At 47.2% G+C, this 22,229-nt stretch overlaps 1 protein-coding gene across 1 annotated transcript; it reads right to left on the bottom strand.

The window, feature by feature from the left end:
• Positions 1–270: 270 nt before the first annotated feature.
• On the bottom strand, positions 271–17,228 carry LOC139835807 (uncharacterized). Its single transcript, XM_071825679.1, has 8 exons — positions 16,574–17,228; positions 16,229–16,485; positions 16,079–16,178; positions 13,328–14,768; positions 13,166–13,219; positions 12,804–13,035; positions 826–1,170; positions 271–471 (listed from the first exon to the last, which is right to left on the bottom strand). The coding sequence occupies exons 1-8, from the start codon at positions 17,226–17,228 to the stop codon at positions 271–273; spliced, it is 3,285 nt and encodes a 1,094-aa protein (XP_071681780.1).
• Positions 17,229–22,229: the final 5,001 nt, after the last annotated feature.

The following is a 22,229-nucleotide window of genomic DNA, read 5'->3' as shown; positions in this document are numbered from 1 at the left end:
TTCGTGGAAAAATAGGCCCCTGGGCGTTGATTTCGTCCAATTCCGAGAATATTTCCTTACTAGGATTTCTGAAACCAAAAACAGCAGAAAACAGCAACTGGCTCTTCGGCATCTCGTCAATAGGTTAGTGCCGGAAAATGACGACATATAATGTGTATAAAACATGTGAGTATCATCATAAAAGTAGCATGGAACATAAGAAATTATAGATACGTTTGGGACGTATCAGACAACATGTTGACGAAGTGGTCGGGCTCCTTGGACGCCACCCTAGTGCTGCGGTGAGCCTTGAACGACGATGATGCTCCTACGGGCAGCGTCCTCGTGGACATCGGAGCTCACCGCCGAGAACGCGAGCGCAGGAGCTGCGTTGTCAGTAGGGACACCACCTCCGGCAGTAGAGTCTCCCGCGCCAGCCTCCGTGGTGTCATTGACAAGCGGCATGGCCGGGATAGCAAGCGTGTCATACCACTGGAAAAGCAAAAGATGGGGTTTAAGGCCGAGGTTGTGACAAGAGATGGAAGACGAAGAAGGGTAGGGGGTGTTGACCATGGTCACCTATTCAGCATCGAGCCCAACGTCAGGGAACTGAGCGGCAAGGCGCCGTGCAGGGCACGATCCCATAGCTCAACGGGCACAACCTGCTACACGAAGAGGAGGTTGGGGAGCCAAGAGCTTGAGGGACACCGTCGATATATTCGAGAGCCGCGGAGCGCGCATGCCGGCTTGGTAGCGAGCCACGACCCGCCGCCAAAGCTCGACCACAGAAGAGGAGGCTCCCTCGCCGGGGCGCACAACAGCAGGCGACGGAGGCAATTCGTGAACGGATTCCTCATCTATGTCGCTCATGTGCGACACGCGGGCCGTGGAGGCGGCGCCGTTCCCATCGGGAGGATGCTCAGCAACGCCTCCGTCGAGGCCGTCGAAGTGGAAGAATGGCATGGCGGCCAGGTTGTTCTTGTAGGGCCACACACGAACGATGCGGATGAGCACCTCCGCGGAGCTCCCACCGTGACAGTCATGCATGATCAGGGTGTGGGGCACCGCGCCACCCTCGGCGAGCTTGATGAAGAAGCGAACCGCCGAGAAGTCCAGCTCAAAGAGGCAGAGCGGGTCGATGCAGCAGACACTCCCGAACGGGCGGAAGGTTGTGCGGATCCCTGCCTCATCCTAGTGCTCCATGGGGAAGCCCGTGGCCGAAACCTACGTGATATGCGGGAAACTCCACACAAATTTGTTGCACCCCTCCTCCGGGCGTTCAAGCCTAATGGTGTGTCCATCAAAGGCCCGGCGGAGGACATAGCCCGGGGAGACAGCCGCGAGAGCAACACATGGGTTTCTAATTTTTTTTGAAACATATAAATGTGATTTTTTTAAAAAAAAAAATAGCAGGAGCACTTCTGCCCAGACACACTAACTGCATTGATGCCATGTGTTATATATGGGCGATGGTGGTATATATCGTCATTCATCAGTTGCTAACAGCAGCACTGCTCATGGACAGTCGCACGGAGAAAATTTTCTCCGTGGTGCTCCTCTCTATCCTTTTGCAGAACTGTTCCTACTGAATTGACAAATATAGGAATAGATGTCGCAGTAGTACAATACCACCCAGCGGCAGAAATTAGATCGATAACTATCAACCGAAAAGCGACAAGAACTAACGTATCAACAAGATACAAGAAGCTCAAACCAAATGGGGGATGATCGATATGTTGTTCAGCTTCATTTCAAAGTGTGCAGCACAGCAACATCTGTAAAGTTGGTGCATATATAATTTGCCGGTGGCATTGTTATCACACATGCTTATGCATCGCTGCAAGTTGCTAGTAGCATAGCCACAAAGATTAGGCTTAGCTGTTGGGTTGCTGCTGCAATAACGTAACATAGAAAGTACTAGGAGTGAGATACAAAGGTGACATTCATGGAAGGATCCGTGGATTCCATCGGCCATACCGCCGTGGGAAGCATGTGACTGCGATTAGTTGCTGTTCCGAGAGGTCTGTAGCCAAAATTGGCCAAATCGGATCGTCACGCAGACACCACCACGTACGAGAAAGTAGCCAAAAGGTGCCACCAGGAAATTACTGTGCTCCAATTCAGTTGATGGATAAGCCAACCTTTTCCTCTCCGAGAGATGGCAAGTGCTTGTGAAGAGGAACAAGATGAATTAAGGAAAACTCCTATATCTATATGCGTGAGATGGATGGATAGATAGATCTACCGCTGTTCATAGGAATTGGGAGATTTGGCTTCTACTTTTCCTTAAGCGATCTAGCAGCTGTACGTACACAGTGGTTCTGCTGACACCTGTGCCAAGTTGCACGGCCGATAAACGTAGAGTCATGGGGCTCATGGCCGACCGGGCTGGCCAGCGGCCAGGCCACGCCAATTGGTGCGAAGTGGGAATCAAGAATTGTTGATGCATCGATCTATCTATCATGGCGTTGTTGGTACCACACACAAATTACCCCTGGTTGCTGCGAGATCTGATGGTGGATCATGGATCGAGCCCCGGCTTTGGTGGCTCGAGTGTACGTGCCAATTGTCGCGTGAAGGGACAAATGGTAGATATCATCATAGGATGCACCGATCGTCAGATTTGCAAGGCTGGAATGAACCATTTGTTGCTCCGACCTGTTCTGCAGTCGCTTGCAGTTTCAGAGAAGCATTGGCGTAATTTTAAGAGAAACAAATTGATCTCCTCGTCCTGAAATGGAGCTTAAATGCAGGATGTTTCCTCGGTAGTACTGGTACACGGCTAGAACACTCGCGGTACTACAGTATGGTAGCCGTGTCGGCGATTGACAAAGTTCCAAGTCAGCGAATACAGACGTGAATTGACTTGGTACATGCTCCTTTCTGCAAGAGGCTGGCGAGACGGACAGGCCGTGCTGAAAGTGCACTAGGCGAGTCGCGTCCGTTGAATTGGACCAACAGGAATAGGTTTGGAAATCCTCTCGGAAATTTATTTCATCGTGTATTTGACTATTAGGACTTGAAAACGATCTCTCCAGAGTAATACTACCTTCGTGCACTAATATAAGATGTTTAATATATTTTCGAAGTAGACTAGATAAAAACTAAATAAAGTGAAGCTACAAACTAGTACTAGATACAAATAAAAGTGAGTGAATTTATAAGATAACTAAAACATCATGCGGAGTACATTTCTGTGCAGAGGGAGTAGTAATTTTTTCCGTTTGCAAATAACGGTGGTTTAGTGGTAAGCTCTTCCCTTGAACTTCAGTCAGCCATGTCGTGCTATGAGCCGTATGCGCACTGCTGTGCGGAGAAACAAACGCCGGGGATCAAAAAATTCCATTCGAATTATTGCTTGTTACAGCACTTTAATGCTAGCAGTGCTGCTACCTGCTACTCGATAGCAAATGGTGGAATATAGGATCCGAAATAAATTTTCTCCCACTTCACCGATTGTCCTCTACGTCTCGATCGAACACCCTACGTACCCCCTTCAGGCCATGTCAAAAACACTGCGCCGCTTCTAGCTCTCCGGCGCTAGCTAGCTAGCCCTCGCACGCGATCACACGATCTGCTGCCGGCTATCGTCGTACCTCAGAGTTCACGGCACACGGCCAGCTCATTTTCATCTGCCGGCTATCGGTGCCGTGTCCACGGCCGGCCAAGCTCGCGCAGTAGCCATCTGTCGCGCGCCGCCGTTGTGTTGTCCTGCCACCGGCGTAGTATGTCAGGTGTGGTCGGAGAAGGTACACGCTCCCGGCCGGCCGGCCGGACCCGACGCTTCACTCGGCCGCCATGCATGTCTAGACGACAAGCGGGCGACACGAGGCTACAGGTGAGCGCCGCCCTCGGGCCGATCGGGTGAGCCGGGAGAGGAGTCAGCGGTTTAAATAATGGGTAAGAAAAGACACGCGTATGGAGGTTACTGTGTGTTTTTCCTGCTTGTACCGTCTGTCTCCGTTTGTAGGGACACGCTTGCACCCTGACCCTATGCTTCCTCATCCAAAAGCCTGGGAGTGTCTTGGCACGATGCTTGCAAGGGCCAACGTGCCGCTCCGTAATTTCCATTCCTTTCGAAGCAGACCAACCGATCGGTAGGGCTGATATCCCCGTGTTCCTTCCGTATTGCGCACCGGATGCATGTATGCTTAAAATGAGTCATAGTCTCATTTTCTTCGCTCAAAAGGCATTGCTGGATACAATTATCAATGAAGTGATCGTTGATCATTTCGATAAGATGAAAAATCTTGGAGGGAGGAATGCAGTGTCATGATTGGATACCTTACATCTTGTTGTATTTTTACCACTTGCATTAGTATTTATTTAAACAATCATGTGTTTTCTCTTGACAAGTAACAACAATTATATGGAAGATTACGAAGTGCATTGGGATATCTGAAGCTTTTTTGTCTATATAGATTGTTAACTTTAGTGACAAACTTTGGAGAAACAAAGTTGTTGTCTTATTCTGCGATGTACTACTATTGGATATTTTAATGAAGTATTTATGAGAACATATATGTATTCATAGATTAGATTAACATATTAGTCGATCACAAGCTGACATGTTCATGGTTTCCTATACATAGAGCCCCGGTCAGTTTTTGCCCTAGGTCCGCCACTATCGGCTGCCTTCTATCTTTTACACGTAACTGAGTAGCCACCTATTCTCAGCGAGAGGACATGCGGTTTTCTCCGGTGGCAGCTTGGTCGGTGCGATGCGGCGTTGTCTGGTGGTTTCACAAGAAGGCGTAGTGCCACTTTAGTCGGTAGTTGAGGTGCTTCTTGGGGTGTAGCTATTCCTATGGTTCTCGTTTTATTTGTGCATTGCATTGTAAGAGGATTTTCTTGTCATTTCATATCAGTTAAATTGTGTGGCTTTATTTCTAAAGCAGGACAAAGCCTATTTTTCAAGAATTCGATGTATGCTAAAAAAAAACCTACGAGCAGCTTAGATCGGCGCAGTGTGTACTTCCATGTAAATGTGGCCATTCAGTCCACCGAACTTGTGTTAAGCATCTCAAAGAATAAAAAGAAAACAGAAACGTACACCTCCGCGACGATGCAGGTTGCATTATGGTCTGAACCTTAAAATAATCGCACTTGTACAAGGTCTATACTACGCTACGCTAACGAGGATGCAGCGCTATTTCTTAATACATTGACACAGCTGACTCAACCAGTAAGCACATAGTAGAACTAAACTGTATATGGGCTCAAACAGTGTCGACACTCGTGACAGCAGATCCCCTGAGCCCTCGATCGAGAGATCTCAAGGCCGCAAATGGCAATTTCTAATGCCGATTCGCTAATTAATTACTAGTACTAACTAGGTTAATTACTAGATTGAGTCCTAGGAACTGCATCGTCGATTCCCATGGTAGTACATGCGGTGCACCTTGTTATCGCAAACACGCCGCGTGCACTGCACTCTGCATATAACCATCTGTAGCACAGGTCGTCTAATATTAAAACACATGCTTACTGCTTGGTTGTCAAAGTGAACAAGTGAAAATACGAACGAGAAGAAAACTCAGCTCATGCATGCACCAACGCATGTTCTAGAAGGGCCAGCACCAACGCAAAGAACTCGTGTAATACCCACCATTTCAAGAGATAATGTGTTTATAAAACATTGATCTGGCGTTTAGAAAAAAAACTACTGGTTGCAAGTTTTATCTATTTAAACATATTTTAGCCTATATTTTGTATAAATCTGCAATAAGTATTTAGAGCCGGAGGGAGTATCAACAATTATAAAGTTATTATGGAGATGTCACATGAGAATACATTTCATGATGTATCTAACAACATCGATTTTATATTGTACATGTAAATATTTTTTTCTACGCAATTGGTTAAACTTTGCATAGTTTGACTTTAAGAGAAAGAAAACCTTATGTAGTTTAGCTGATCCAAGGCCAGGCCAAAGAAAGTGCTACCTCTGTCCACAAAAGATGTTAAATTTTTCTCTAAATTTGATTGTATCTACACATTTTTTAATGTACAGATTTTTTTTTGAAATGGAGGCTATGCCAGCCTCTGCATCAATCGATGCATCCGGCTATCTTTATTAATTTATTCAGGAAAGGTCTGACAAAAGATTATACATGAAGAGCCCCAAAGCCACCACACAACACCTACACCTGACAATGAGTGGAAAATATGGCCATTGCCCTGAAAACACGAAAACCCTCATCAACTAGGAGCGGAAACATCGCATACCCCGAGACACCCACTAAGTAAAACGGGAGCGCACATCCGGTCTAGCAGACTCTTGGCGAGTACCTCATGCACACGCTACAGAAACCATCACCTCCATTGAACCGCCGAGCAATCTTTAGGATAAAAATCCGCACAATCTTCGTCGTTCCTGCTACTGACGATGCCACGACGCTAGACAATGCAACCTCCTTGCGCGCATCCACCATCACACGCCCATCGCCGAGAGCCCGCTACACCACGCCGCCGAGACCCTTCGCCGTCGACGTTGTAGATGAAACACCGCTCCACCAGCAGACCTCTCCAGGCATCACGAGTTCCAAGATGATTCCCCAGAGGGTAAGCGACACTGATAGCGCCGCCATCGTCCGGCCCAAGAGATCCAGGTCTAGGGTTTCACCCGAAACATGCGGAAAGAGGCGAAAGATATGCAGCCACGATACCTTCAACAAGGTAACGACATCCAAGGACGCCGCCATCATCGGCTCCGACAAGGTTGGATCCCAACTCTCATCGGCCGACCGCCTCACAAACCTGCACATGCAGCTCAAGAGGCTGATCCGCAGGAGAGGAGGACGTCTCCACGCCGCCCCCCGTCGATCACCCTGGATCCCCACAACCACCGCGCCTTCACCTCCACCAGAGGCAGAGATGAACGGCGGCAGCCCTCGCCGCCTAAAGAAGCCGACCAACGGTCGTCGACCTAGGCGCGCACCGCTGCCCATCACAACATTGATTAGGACGAGCCCGAGGGCTGCCATGGCCCTCGATGCAGTGCCATGCCCAGGACCAGAGGCGTGCCACCTCTTCCGCCCCGTCGCGCAAGGGAAACGAAGATGCCCCGCCGGCGGCGGCGTGGCCAGGGATTTGTCGGCCGCGCCCCCGTGGCGGCGGAGAGGGAGGAGGATGGAGGAGGGGTGGGAGGGGCGGCGGAATCTAGGGTTTCCCCCGACCGCCACGAACGGGCGACACGGGATTTGTACAAATGACATGTCTTTTAATGTACAAATGTACAAATCTTCGACATCCATTGATGGACGGATGGAGTAATAGTATGGTGCAACTAGCGAGGCTTGAATATCCAAACAAATGCACCTTCCTCGTAATTAGTGGATAAACTAGTTAAGAAAAAATCACATACACCGGCGGCGCCGATCAACAGGTGGCGCTTCACCACCGTGGTACCCGCTGATAAGGAAGACGACAAAACGGAATCCCTCCAACGTGAGCTAGACATGCATGACATGTATCATTCCGTGCATCGCGCAGTTTCCTCCCGGAACAATTTTGCGGTGCGTACTAGATGATTGTTGATCATGCATCTTATACATGCAAAAAGATGATGGGATAGTGCAATTAAAGACGAGGAAGAGGATTGTAGTTACCATAGCACGTAGTACATCTGCATTGAGATTCTACAAATCAATTACTAAAATAAGAAGATTATGATACTAGTACATGGTAGAATGCATTTTGGAAATTGTACCATGTATCATACACATGATATTTTTATATGATAATATACATTGTGACTAGTGTCAGAAATAATCATGCGAGTAGTCCTAGACGTCCACGAAGCTGCCCGCGGGCGTGGGGCATAAACAACCAACGCATACAGTGTATGCACATATATACTAGTACTACCTCCGTTTTAAGGAATAAGGCGCCCTCGTTTTACGAGCTTTTTGTTTGACCAAGAATTACTTCAAATAGATAAAGATTGTTTATATGAAATTAATATCATTAAAAAGTGTTTTTCAATACGAATCCAACGATACTAATTACATATAATATAATCAAGATTTTGTTGCTCATTTTTTATGGTCAAAGTTCGTCTTGGATGCGCGTGCGCCTTATTCCTTGAAATGGAGGTAGTATATGCGTAGCGCTGTCGTTTTGTTGTACTCGTATAGAAATTGTCGGCATATTTACCGGGCACGTACGTATTTCATCATCAATCCATGCATGCTTCTCGCTAGTTTCTACACGAGGACAGACCAAGGTGGCTACTCGATAATTTGTGTCAGCCTTTCATGCATGCATGCCCGCGCCGCGCGGTGCATGGGAGTGATATAGACCGACCACCAATTTAAGACCCATCGACCTAGATCGCGGCGAGTGTAATACTGCTTATAGTGGAAGTAACATAGCTAGTACTCTCGATGTTGCATCTTTATAGATAGATTTTGGTGGTTCATGTATGACGATTTTTTTCTATACATGTAACCTAACATCAAGGCCACCGAAGGAAGAGCGGGCCGACATCGTCACCGATAAGGGGAATGAAACCCTAGTTGTGCATTATTATCGATTCATGATTACCTTTCTCTCGCCTCACGTACAGATTCAGACGTTCGGTAGTCTCAGACTTCCCTGCCTTCACTACTATAGTTCGACATCAAAAACTAATGTTTCATAATTGAACTCTGACGGTACTTTAAAAAGTAGTAGTACTGTTAGAGCAATTCTAATAGTGCAGCCGGGTGCTGGCTATAAGGCCAGCTATAGTCAGCTTATAGCTAACTTGTACAATAGTTGGCTTTAAGGATTGATAACTTTATGTGTAAAAGGCCCACCACACATACTCACAAAGTGCCTAGGAGCACGTGCAAGAGTTGGCTCTTGCATGAGAGCCCATCTCTCTTCTCTATCCACTTCTCTCTCATCCACCTAAGGCCGGTCATAGTGGTAAGTATCATATAGTAGTATCATGCATATGATACTTGTGTATGATACTATCTTTATAGTGGTTAGTATCATGAAGTAGTATCATAGTCATGCTATATTTATTGCTTTTTAGAATCTCAATGCAAATTTGTGCATAAGATTTGTTTGGCATTAACTTTTCTCGTGACATGCGCTATGATACAATATCTACCTATGTTACTCTAATCTCATCTCTCTTTCTTAATTAGCTGCCACATCAGTATTTTTGTGAGACCAATGTGTATGATACTAGCTATGATACTAGCACTATGGCTAGCCTAAGCAAAACAACACTATTTTAATTCTTAGAGCAAGTACAATAAGTCTAATCAGCTGGCTATAAGGATTAAAATAATATATTATTGCTTAGTTGGAGGAGAGAGAGGAGGAGAGAGAATGAGAGTGGGCTCTTATGCAAGAGCCAGCTCTAGCACATGCTCCTAGGCACTTTGTGAGAGTGAAATGTGGGCAATACATTATTAAAGTACTACATTTTTGTAGCTCACTATTGTATGTATTGGCTCTAAGTTGGCTATAGATGACATGGTACTTGGCTTATAGCCAGCAGCTGGCTACATTATTGGAATTGCTCTTAGTGGTAGCAATTTACGACCATTAATCATACTATGTACTATGCACATTGCCCTATTGTCTCATCTATAATGATGATTAGATAGCCTTTTAGAGCAAGTACAATAAGCCTAGTCAGCTGGCTATAAGGATTAAAATAGTATATTATTGCTTAGTTGGAGGAGAGAGGGGAGGAGAGAGAAGGAGAGTGAGCTCTTATGCAAGAGCCAGCTCTAGCACGTGCTCCTAGCCACTTTGTGAGAGTGAAAGGTGGAGCACACATTGATTAAGTACAACATTTTTATAGCTCAGTATTGTATATGTTGGCTCTAAGTTGGCTATAGATGACATGACACTTGGCTTATAGCCAGCAACTGGCTATACTATTAGAATTGCTCTTAGGATTTTCTTTATTGATAGTAGATAGGACTCCCCTATATGTAGATGGATTTATTTGTTGTTGCTCCCCTAGATGAAGCACTAGGTAGTACTAGTAATAAGTATAGATAGCCTTTTTAGTGTGTGGAGGCAGGTAATTAATAAAAACTCTGTTTTTTTTTTCAAACTAGCTAGCTGTGCATACTACGTTTGGCAGCATGTGAATTTCGGGCCAGCCGCCTAAGTACGATGTTCTTGAAATAATCAGGGAACGTAGTTTCCTACGGGGCGCAGACTAGGATCACAGTGCTAATCTGTCCGGGTTTGCCGGTAATGCATCCGGCTCAACTCCGGCCCCTCAAAAGGACGGGAAATGACTGTCTACTATCTCTGCTGATTATTGCGTACGTTCTTCCCGTTATTCGAACATGACCATAGACCTAATTTAATAATGCTAAGCTTTACGGATAACCTAATATTCCTGTTCGATTGTGGCATCAATTGCTACATGGTGTCTATCCTCTTGGAACTACATATTCGTTTATGCTTTTAAACGCTGAGCGGTGTGGATACTTGTTACTGAATTTTCGGCATTGGTGACATATCTTGTGAATATATGGGTGAATGGGTGATGGTGAAATTATCGCCAGTTGCTAATAGTAGTAGTACTGCTGATGACAATGAGACGGAGGAGAAATTTCTGCGTGCCGCTCTTCTGTCTTTTCTGCAATACTGTTCGTTGTTGAATTGGCAAATCTGGGAATGAGTCAGAGACGTTAATTCCGAATGAACCGCGCGTGCAAAACGACGTTGGGTTGGACTCCACCTGATCGCGCCGTCTGGTCGATAACGATAGCCCAAAAGCTGACAGAAACTAACATATCACCAAGAAACTCGATCAGCAGGAAATGGGGGATTAGTGCAAACTGTCCCGACCAGTTACTCTTCCGAGAACTGTGTAGCTAAACCTGTCCAGAACGGGATCATCGCCCGCCAGTAGAAAGTAGACAAAAAGTGCCACCGCTAGCTCCAGTGCAGTTGATGGATGAACCACAGCTTTTTCTTAGATGGATAAACCACACCTCCTTTTTCTACCTCTTTGGAAGATGGGGCAAGTGCTGGTAACGAAGGAGGAGAGATTAAGCAACACTCCTTTATCTGTATTTGAGGATATGAAATGGATGGATGGATCCACCACTATTCATAGGACTTGCGAGTTTTGGCAGATTTTTCTGAAGCGATCTAGCAGTAGTGCAGTACACATAATGATTGTGCTCACATGTGCCAACTTGCACGGCCGATAAACATAGACATGGGCTCATCGCCGGCCGGCCACACAGATTGGGTGCAAATTAAAGTGAGAAGCGATAATTCTTCGTGTAGCGATCGACCATGGATATCGGTGGTTGCTTTTCTTTCATCGATCACGGCCGGATCGAGATGGTACCACAAACAAATTAACCCATATAGGTCCTGCGAGATCTGATCTGGAGGCTCCTAAGTCCTACCGATTGTCGCGTGAAGGGACAAAGGATTTTCATCATAGGATGCCCGTCGCTGTAAAGGGCAGCCATCCGTACGTAGGCGCCGCAAGAAGGAGGCTGGACGGCCACCGATCATCAGTGTTTTAAGGCTGGAAACTGTTCGTGACACGCGTGCTTTCACTTTTGACGCGCAATCAGGTTCAGAGAAGCATCGGCGTAGTTAGTTTTCAGAGAAACAGACTGGCCGATTCTTCTTTTCGGTGACCAGAAAATGTCATACTCCGGGACCGGGAGGACCAAATTCCAAGTCCGCGCAAAGGTGTTTAATTAGACTAGCTAGGTACTGTACATGTTCCTTTCTGAAAGACGCCGGCTATAGCTAGGAGTTGCCTGGTACGCAGCACTGGTTGAGTCGTGCCCGTTGACTTGGACGGACAGGAATGATCGAGACCTTCATCGGAAGTTTATTTCTCGTCGTGGTTTGACAAGGTCTCGTTGATAACAATCTCTTTTAGTAGGAGTATATCGGACGGAAGTCACAATCGGTCTAATTTTCCAGTTCTAAATATCGGTGATTTCGAATTTAATTTCTCCGGGCGTCGAACTGGAATACGCCTTCGAAGGCTAGGCAATGTCCGATACTGCAGCGCTACTAGCTAGCTCGTGGGCGCTAGCCCGGCCTGCCGCTCATCGGAACCTGTCGGGTTCCAACCTTCCAAGCATATCCACCGGCGGCGCTGCTGCGCGCTCTCCCTCCGGCGGCGTGCGCCAGGCGGTCGGAGAAGGTACACCGGCCCTCCCCTCGTGCTTCAGCCGCCGGGGAGGCTGACACGTACTATATACTCCAGGAGTATATGTCCTAGATCGGACGACAACAACCGGCCGACACGACGCCGCCTAGGCGATCGAGCGAGCACGGGACAAGTCAACGGTTTGATAAGGTAAAATAATGGTATACTACTACTATACTAGTAATAAGAACTGACACGCGTTGCCGCTGTGGGTGAACAGCTACATAATGGTATACTGGCGCCGCCTCGATCTGTTCGGACTTGGAGGAAGAGGGACAGCCGGGCGGCTACTGCGTGTGGGTTGTTCATTTGCTTGGCCGTTGCTTCGTGATCCAAAAATACGGGAGGTTTTATTCCGCACAATGCATATGCAGGGGGCACCGTGTAAAATCAATAATCTGATCAGGTAGTATATTCTTTGGGACTACTCGGATACACACGAGCTCCCTATTGATTCATATATATAGGAGGTACAGGCGGTGCTAGGCATACAACGTATTCGACTAGGACTAGATATCTAAACGTGTCACATACGATCACGTTTCCTAACACCCTCCCTTAATCACAACTTAGACAAGTTGAGATTATGCTTGAAGTCTTCAAATGCTCTTACAGACAATGGCTTTGTGAACCCATCTGCTACTTGATCTCTAGAGGAAATAAACCTCACCTCTAGCTGTCTCTTTAACACTCGTTCTCGGACAAAGTGAAAATCAATCTCAATGTGCTTTGCTCTAGCATGAAAAACTGGATTTGCTGACAAGTAAGTAGCTCCCAAATTGTCACACCATAAACACGGCTTCTGTGTCAACTTAACACCTAGTTCATTAAGTAATGACTGCACCCAGATCATCTCAGCTGTTGCATTTGCTACAGATTTATATTCTGCTTCAGTGCTAGACCTGAGACTCAGATCGCTTTTTAGCACTCCAGGAAATCAGATTTGGTCCAAAAAAGACTGCAAATCCCCCCGTGGACCGACGATCATCAACATCTCCTGCCCAATCTGCATCGGAGAAAGCACTGACTAACATGGAGGATGACTGCTGAAAAGTAAGACCAACCGTGATAGTATGCTTGACGTATCTGAGAATACGTTTAGCTGCAGTCAAGTGTACTGTAGTGGGAGCATGTAGATACTGGCAGACTTTATTAACTGCATATGAGATATCCGGACGAGTGAGAGTAAGATACTGTAACGCACCAACTATACTGCGGTATTTGGTACTATCTTCTGGACCAAGTAATGTTCCCTGCCTGGCAGTAATTTTCTCTGAGGAGGACAGTGGTGTAGCAACACCAGAACAGCCAACCATGCCAACACGTGTAAGGATATCTTGAGCATATTTTGCTTGGCCGAGTACAATGCCATTATCAACCTTCTTAACCTCAATGCCCAAGAAGAAATTCAGATCACCAAGATCCTTAAGTGCAAACTCATGACTGAGATCCTTCAGTAGAGCATCTGTCGCAGCTTGTGACGAACTTGCAACAATTATATCGTCAACATAAATCAGCATATAAATAGTGACATGACGCTTGCGATAAATAAACAGGGACATGTCAGATTTGGAAGCAACAAAACCAAGAGCAACCAACTTGGTGCTTAACCGAGCATACCATGCTCGCGGTGCTTGTTTGAGACCATACAAAGCCTTGTCCAGTTTGCAGATATAGTCTGGTCTTAACCTGTCTTCATACCCAGGCGGCTGTCGCATATAGACTTCCTCTTCCAGAACGCCATGGAGAAACGCGTTCTTAACATCCAACTGTCGCAGACTCCATCCTCTGGACACAGCTAATGCCAAAACTAGACGAACAGTGGCAATTTTGACAACTGGACTAAAAGTATCTTCATAGTCAATACCGTATCTCTGTTTGAAACCTTTGGCAACCAAACGTGCCTTATATCGATCAATGGTACCATCAACCTTTCTTTTGACCTTATAGACCCACCGACAGTCAATGATATTTTTGCTTTGACGTGGAGGAACTAACCTCCAGGTTTTGTTTTGCTGAAGTGCATTGAACTCTTCATCCATAGCACCACGCCAATTTGGATCCTCCAATGCATTTGAAAGATTGGCTGGTTCATCTGTAGTACATGAGAGCAACCAGCGTACCGTGCCGTCAGTGTACTCTTTAGGTTGAACAATCCCTCGAGAAGCCCGTGTAGTGGGTCGAGTAGACACACGAGGGGGAGGGGCAGGCGCGCGAGGCGCAGAAGATCCTTCTGCCGAGCTGGGATCATCGGCAGGACTGCCAGACACGGACGGTGTCGCTGGTGATGCAGCAGATGATCCGCTGCGGTGTGCGGCCGAGGGTGTGGCCGATGGCGTGGAGCGAGACGGTGGAGACGGAACTTCACGCGCAGAGGATCCGGAGGGGGACCGCAGGGCCGGCGACAGACGCGCCCGCGCACGGCCGTCTGGTGCACGAGACGGCTCCGACAGCGCCTGATCCGAGGCGATCAGCGGCGATCCCAATGAAGATCTTGGCAGGGAATCTTCCCCGGAAAGTGAATTTCCGTCCGTTTCTCCTGAATCTTCAAAAGTGTCATATGATCTGCTATGAGCATCATTTTGAGCAGAATTTTCACCTGCTGCTCGAGCTGGAGGTGCTGCATCACCCTGCCCTGGAGAAACACGACTAGAGGAAGGATTAGAAGCATGAGTATTTGGCACACAATGATCATCAATAATAGCATCCCCCTCCTCAAAATTATGAAGTGAAGGGTCAAGAAGTAGAATTTGTTTGCGTAGAAGGGCACCAGCATTAGGATGAAGGGATTTAAACGGGAAAACTGCCTCATCAAAAACTACATCACGGGATATGTAAACTCGCCCAGTGGAGACCTCAAGACACTTTACCCCTTTGTGACGAGGACTGTAGCCAAGAAAGACACATTGTGTGGAGCGGAAAGCAAGTTTACGCTTATTATAGGGGCGAAGGTTGGGCCAACATGCACAGCCAAAAACACGAAGAGATGCATAGTTGGGATGTGTTCCAAGAAGACGATGCATAGGGGTGTCATTATTGAGGACTTTGCTAGGAAGCATATTTATAAGATATGTGGCAGTGAGAAAAGCTTCATCCCAAAATTTTAGTGGCATGGCGGCATGTGCTAACAGGGATAGACCGACTTCAACAATGTGGCGGTGTTTTCTCTCAGCAGCACCATTTTGTTGGTGAGCATGGGGACAGGACATAAGATGAGCAATCCCTTGTGTTTGAAGGAAGGAGTTTATTTTGATGTATTCACCCCCCCCATCGGATTGAACAGTTAAAATCTTTCTGTTGAATTTGCGCTCAACAAGCTTCTGAAAGGTTATAAAAGCAGCTAAGGCATCAGACTTGTGTTTGAGTAAGTAGATCCAAGTGAATTTGCTATATTGATCGATGAAGCTAATATAATAATTATGACGACCAACGAAGTGGGTGCAGGTCCCCATACATCGTAAAAGACTAATCGTAGAGGAACAAGAGAAACACTAGATGATATAGGATAAGGAGCTGATGGCTCTTAGCTTTCGACATGAATCACAAACTAACATACTAGTAGTATCACGAACACAAGGAAGATTATGTTTGCCTAGAATTTGCATAACAATAGCTAATGAAGGGTGCCCTAAACGATCGTGCCACTGGACCTGGATGGCTTGGAGACGGCAAAAGCATGCTTGGAAGATCCGGGAGACACCAAGGACGAAATCAACGGGTAAAGGCCTCCAACACACCGTCCTCTATGAATGATTTTCCGGGTGACCTGATCCTTAATCAAAAAGAAGAAGGGGTGAAACTCGATAAAAACACCATTATCGAGAGTGAATCGATGGACAGAAAGAAGATTTTTGGAGGCATGTGGAACATGAAGAATATTGCGAAGACGAAAATTTTGAGTAGGGTTATGAATTATTGAATGACCAACATGTGAAATACTCATACCTTGTCCATTGGCGGAGGTGACCTTGTCATAGCCTCTATAGTTGTCCCGGAGAGTCAGATTGTTGAGCTCGCTGGTAATGTGATGTGTGGCACCGGAGTCCTGGTACCAGTTTGTATCCACGCCGTATGCGGCATGTATTTCCTTGTCACCATAGTCCTCTTCTTGTGAGTATCTTGACCAGCAATCTTTGGCATAATGACCTTCTTTGCTGCATATCTGACAAGTAACGTCCACCCATGGGGTTGTGCGGCGACGTCCTCGGCCACGACCACGTCCCCCTCCAGGAGGTCCACGGCCACCGCCTCGTCCTTGATTGTAAGTGCGATTATCACGACGATCGCCACGATCGTCACGTCTCTCATCCCGACGATCACCACGATCACGGGGTCGTCCATTGTAATTGTTGCTGTAGGAGTTGTTGTAGTAGTCGGAGCGAGTGCGCCCCTGTTTGGAGGCGGCGTTAGCCGAAGACTCAAAATCGGGCGGAGCAGGACCATCAAGAAGAAGTTGACGTTGATCGTAGGCGTGCAGCTGAGAATAGAGCATGCTCAACGTGAGAGGCGTGGCCGCCACGCCGAGTGCTGCAACAAGAGAGTTGTAGTCTTTTCCAAGGCCGGCCAAAATATAGGAGACAAGCTGACGGTCCTGGAGCGGATGTCCGGCGGCGACGAGTTCATCAGCAAAACCTTGCATCTTGGCAAGATACTCAGACGTAGACGACTGCAGTTTTTTTGTGTTGGCGAGAGCAACCAACAGATTATCAACCCGAGCCTCGCTTTGGGCGGAAAACATCTGTTGGAGGGCGCGCCAAACCCCGGCAGATGTCTCAAGCCGATGAACATGAGGGAGAACTTCTTTGGGGTGGAGGGCTTGAAGCAGATAAGAGAGAACAAGCTGGTCGCGAGAGATCCAAGATGCATATGCAGGATTCACCTTCATCTGGGCAGGGGTTCCTGTCGCTGGATCAGCAGGAACGTCGACGATCTCAGTAGGAGGCGCGGGGTCTGTCCCATCGAGAAGACCCATCTGCATGGCGCCCCGTATGGCGGGCAGAACTTGAGAGCGCCAGGTGGGGTAGTTCTCACGCGTGAGGAGCTCACGCGGAGGAGCGCCAAGGCTCAGCGACGGCGTCGTAGATGATGACGCCATGGCAGGTGACGAACTGTCGGCGGCGACAATGGATGGAGTCGCGATCTAGGGTTACAGGCGGAAGAGGCGGCCTGATATGTAAAATCAATAATCTGATCAGGTAGTATATTCTTTGGGACTACTCGGATACACACGAGCTCCCTATTGATTCATATATATAGGAGGTACAGGCGGTGCTAGGCATACAACGTATTCGACTAGGACTAGATATCTAAACGTGTCACATACGATCACGTTTCCTAACACACCGTGCGAAGAGGATGCAGGCTTGGTGCTGCAGGTAGCTACATTGACGCACTGTGTACTTTGTACACTTTCAAAGAAAGAAAAAGTGCCAATTCATAATACCGGGCTTCCTTTGTTTTCAAAAAATTATAAGAGCAAGTTTAATAGTATAGCCAACTACCGGCTACGAGCCAAGTGTCATATGATCATCTATAAGTAACTTAAAGACAATATATATAATAGTGAGGTATAAAAATGTGCTACTTTATGAATGCATGACACATCCTTCACTCTCATAAAGTGTCTAGAAAGAGTTGACTCTTGCATTAGAGACCACTCCTCTTCTCTCTCAACCCCTCTCTCCTTCAACTAGACAAAAATATACACCATCTGTTCTCTTTTAGTCTACATTCTAGGAAAAATCAGACAAATTAGTAGTGTATTTATTAGTACTACTTGAATTGGTAAATAACCAATCCAAGCTACATTGAAAATAGTGACACCCAATAGGTAAAGGAGGACCACTTCGTTTTCCGTATTTTTGTTGACTAAAAGCTAGAATGTAAAGTATTTCAGAACAAATTTTAGACCTATAATGCAGAGTATTTCAGAACGGAGAGAGTTTTATTTTAATCCTTATAGTTAGCTGATTAAGATTTATTGTAATTGCTCTAACCGAGTAGCCATATCCGCGGCTGTTATAGATCTTGTGGATGGCAACCTCCCTGCTCTGCCATGTGGCAAGTTGGCCTAGCCCTATTACCAAACTTTATTTTTAGGATTTGGCAATCCTCAACTAGCTGACAATTAACTTACTGTCATGTCAAAGTTTACATCCAACATATTTGATATATGCTCTTTATCAAAAATATTTTATATCCAACAGATTTGTAGCATGATTCACATGCTTCATGAGTTGCAACTAGGATTTTCAGTTGTGTGTGGGGTTGCAACTCAGTTTTTTTTTATGTTGCAAATTGGTTGTGACTGGAACTTTTCGGTTGCTAGTCAGGTTACAACTAAGATTTTTCTAGTTGTAAGTCGGGTTACAACCGCCATTTTTTAATTCCAAGTGAGCTATAACAAAAAGAAAATGATCCACGCACTACAAAATTATGGAATGGCATCGCTTGACTAAGAATTAAGCTAATTCTCAGTTGACTGGAAATTTGTCCTTCCCTTATTTTTAAGACCACGTGACCGAGAAAGAAAAGGAGAGATAGATAACACATGAATTTAATATGTAAAATACGTAAACTCACCATATTTCTCGATTCTACATTCTAATAAAAAAGGAATGTAGTGAACGTTGAAATTACTGTAGAAATTATGTATATAAGAAACCAATCCAGATGGATTTGGTTGGTGTGCCATTAATTATAAGAAACCAACCCTATAAACTCCTACATTACCTATAAGACATCGTGGTATCATGTGTGCCATTAGTTATCTAGATGCATGAATCGTGATTAAGCAAAGGAGGTGGTGAAACTAAAATTATAAGTAACCGATCTCAAAGTGCCACCAAAGCAGTTAGTAGCATTATTTTGGAAGAGATAAAACTTGGAGGCAGCGCCATTCTCACAGTGGTGCATTGACTTAATAATGTATAAACTATGTTATCAGTGCAAGTTAACGTCCTGTCAGCTACTATATATGGTCATGAGATGCGCTAGGTACGTGTGCAGTTAGACAGCTAAGCAACCCTAAATGTAGAAAGATGCAGTGCTTTGCGTCGGTAAACAGTGGGTTCCAAAGTCGTCATATAAACAAAGCTATCTCCCCATCCTGATAACGGTTAATAAACTGAAACTTACGTTTTAAAAATATGAATAGATGCATGCACGGAGATGCAAAGCAGTGTCGACGCTCCTGACAGCAAATCCCACGAACCCTCGATCGGGAGCTATCAGGGCCACAGACTGCACCTCGTAACGCTGAATTTAGTAGTAATTGACCTGCGTAGGTTGAGTCCTAGGAACTGCATCGTCGATTCCCACGTTACATACGGTGCACCAACACGCTGCGTGCACTGCACTGTCCGAGTAGGCAAGCAGGTTGACTCTTGCGCGCTCAAGTTAGATAAATTAATACAGCATGCATGATTCCTGACTGTCAAAAGGGCAAATAGTACTTCCTCTGCTCACAATTAATTTGCATTTTAAGTTTAGGGTAAAGTATCAACGTCAACAATATTTTTTTTTATTATAAGCTTATAATTTTGGTAGAGTATATTTTCATATTATATGGATTTTGTATCATGCGTTAATATATTGGGATTTGCTACTCCTCAAGTTCGTGCTCAGTCAAGTTAGCCACCATTTGATTGCATCCTAATTCATGCATATCAGTTGCAAGTTGGGTTGTAACTACGTTTTTTTAGTTACAACTCCGAGATTTTTTTTTTCAATTGCAAGTGAGGATGCAACCAGCAAAATATTATCCGGATTAGATTTGATCTGTGATTCATGCTCATTAATTGCAGCATGAGTTGCAACTAAGATTTGATGACATCACCTGACCGGGAACAAACCTAATTCTCAATCGAGTGTGAAATAGTCACACCTTAATATATTTTCTATTTTATTTGATTAAAATTTAAATTCCACGTTAATGTAACCAACTTGAAAAAAAAAGTACATGCCTCCCAACTCATGGATGCATGTGTCTCCACTTCAGCCCGTAACATTTGATAAGAAAACTCCCCGTAAGAGCATCTCCATCGGCCCTACGAAAACGGACGCAAAGTGATCGTTTGTGTCCGCGCGGTAAAAATTTGGGTATGCCCCTAGCCCAGCAGCCCGACGCATGGTGGCCAGCATATTCTCCAACTCAAATGCGGCCAAATTTGGGGTCGAAATGCGTATGCGTGAGGAGTCCGCGCCCGCCAATGGCACAAAAGACACTTCCACTCCCGCCACCTAAATATCGTATGCGTCTGGCGGCAAAAAAACCCTACCCATCGATGGACACTCTCGTCGCTGTCGCATCCATGGAAGCCGACAAAGACATTGTGTTGATCGAGACCTTGAAGGTGATGATGGCCGAGTCTCAGGATGCCATGGCCAAAAGGGACGAAAAGAAGTGTAGGGAGAAGGACGCTTCTGCCACCATCTACATGCATCGACCTCACCAAACATGTCATAGAGGTCCAAATGCTTGACGCTGAGGCCAAGTCTCACGCAGAGAACAACCGGATCATGCTTGCCGATTTGAGCAGCATGGATGCAGGCTAACGGCTTGGTTCGAGGAGAAGCAAGCCAAAATCCGGCAACGAGACGCCCGTGTCTATGTTGAGCAGTATGGCCTCATAGTACCTACGCTATTCATGGTACTGTTGTGCCCATTTTGGATCTTCCATTAGTACTAAATTTGGCGTATTTTAAGCCATTTAAATTGCCCCGTTTGTGATGCATTGTTTTTTTTTTTGAAACGGAGGCAAAAGCTTTGCCTCATCCATTAATTAAGAAGAAAGTGCCCAATTTTTAGGAGAAAATCGGGCGAAAACCAACAACACACACCGAGCACCCCGGCCAACCTGGCTACCCACACGAAGCACACACGTCATCGAGAAGAAAGACCTCGTTGAGGATGTCATCGAGCGTCATCGTCGTCACTCCTCCACGAGCCAGCGATTCCGACTTCACCTTAGACGACCGCCACCAAGACCCTCGCCGCGAACGACATCGGAGCCCATGTGAGCCCATGCCAAACAGTCGACCCCCAAGCACGTCGAGGAGGAGGCAGCTCCGACTTCAACCGAGACCTTCATAGGAGAAAGTTGCACGCCTTGCACCGACGCAAGCACCAATCAAGTGGCATTGTTGCCACAAGTCGCCTCGCAGCTCCGACTTCACCATCACGGCAGGGGTGACGAAGGACATGCCGCAGCTCCAATCCGCTCACCATTGTCATCGTTGCCACTCAGCCCACGACGCCAACACCAACCATCTTCCACAGGTCCCTCCGACCTAAGCAACTCCAAATCGATGCCCTCAAGAGGGAAGACGACACAAGAGCGCCGCCATCGACTGATCACGGCGGATCTAGGGATTTCCCCGGAGCTTTCCCAGACAGAATGGCAAAACATCACCTCGGCGATGCCTTCAAGAAGGAAGCGGCGCCCGAAGCCGCCGCCATCGCCGGCCTCGGCCAGCTGCCGGCCGGCCAGCCACCGAGGACAAGGCATTAGCCCGGAGCTTGTCGCGCCATCCTGCTTCGTGCTTTTGGCCAGACCCGCCTTCAACCCTCATCCCCCATCTTCACCGTGGCCGCCACACCCGCCTCGGCCCTGGGCAGCACCACCGGCCGTCCTCCACACGCTGCCGGAGAGGGACAGGGGGCGAGCCGAGACACGGCACCTCACAACGCGAGGCGGTCCACCGCGCCCCGGACACGAGCGCCCTACCGCCGCGCCGCCCTCCGCCGCATAGCCCGCCGCGCCGCCAAGACGCGGCCCGCATCGGGCCCGGACGGCCCGCACCTCCCGCCGCCACCGGCGGCGGCACCTCGGCCCCGCATAGCCACCACACGCCGCCCGTCGCCAGAGCGCCGCCGCGCTCGTCGTCCGTCGCCTCGCCCACCTCCCGTCGCCGCGCCCGCCACCAGCCGCCGCGCCCAAGTGAGCTCCTTCTCACCAGGGGCCGCGGGAGGGAAGAAGCCGCCCCGCCGCCACCTTCCTTGGGGCGCGCGCGGCTTTGCCGGGCCCCCTCCGGCGGCGGCGAAGCAGGGGAGAGACGGGGTGGGGGCGAGGTGTGGCGGCGGCTAGGGTTCCCC

The sequence above is a fragment of the Lolium perenne genome, chromosome 2 (genome assembly GCF_019359855.2).
Source record: "Lolium perenne isolate Kyuss_39 chromosome 2, Kyuss_2.0, whole genome shotgun sequence".
Classification (NCBI taxonomy): domain Eukaryota; kingdom Viridiplantae; phylum Streptophyta; class Magnoliopsida; order Poales; family Poaceae; genus Lolium; species Lolium perenne.
The sequence above is the reverse complement of the archived record's forward strand: the minus strand, read 5'-3'. Positions and strand labels throughout refer to the sequence as shown.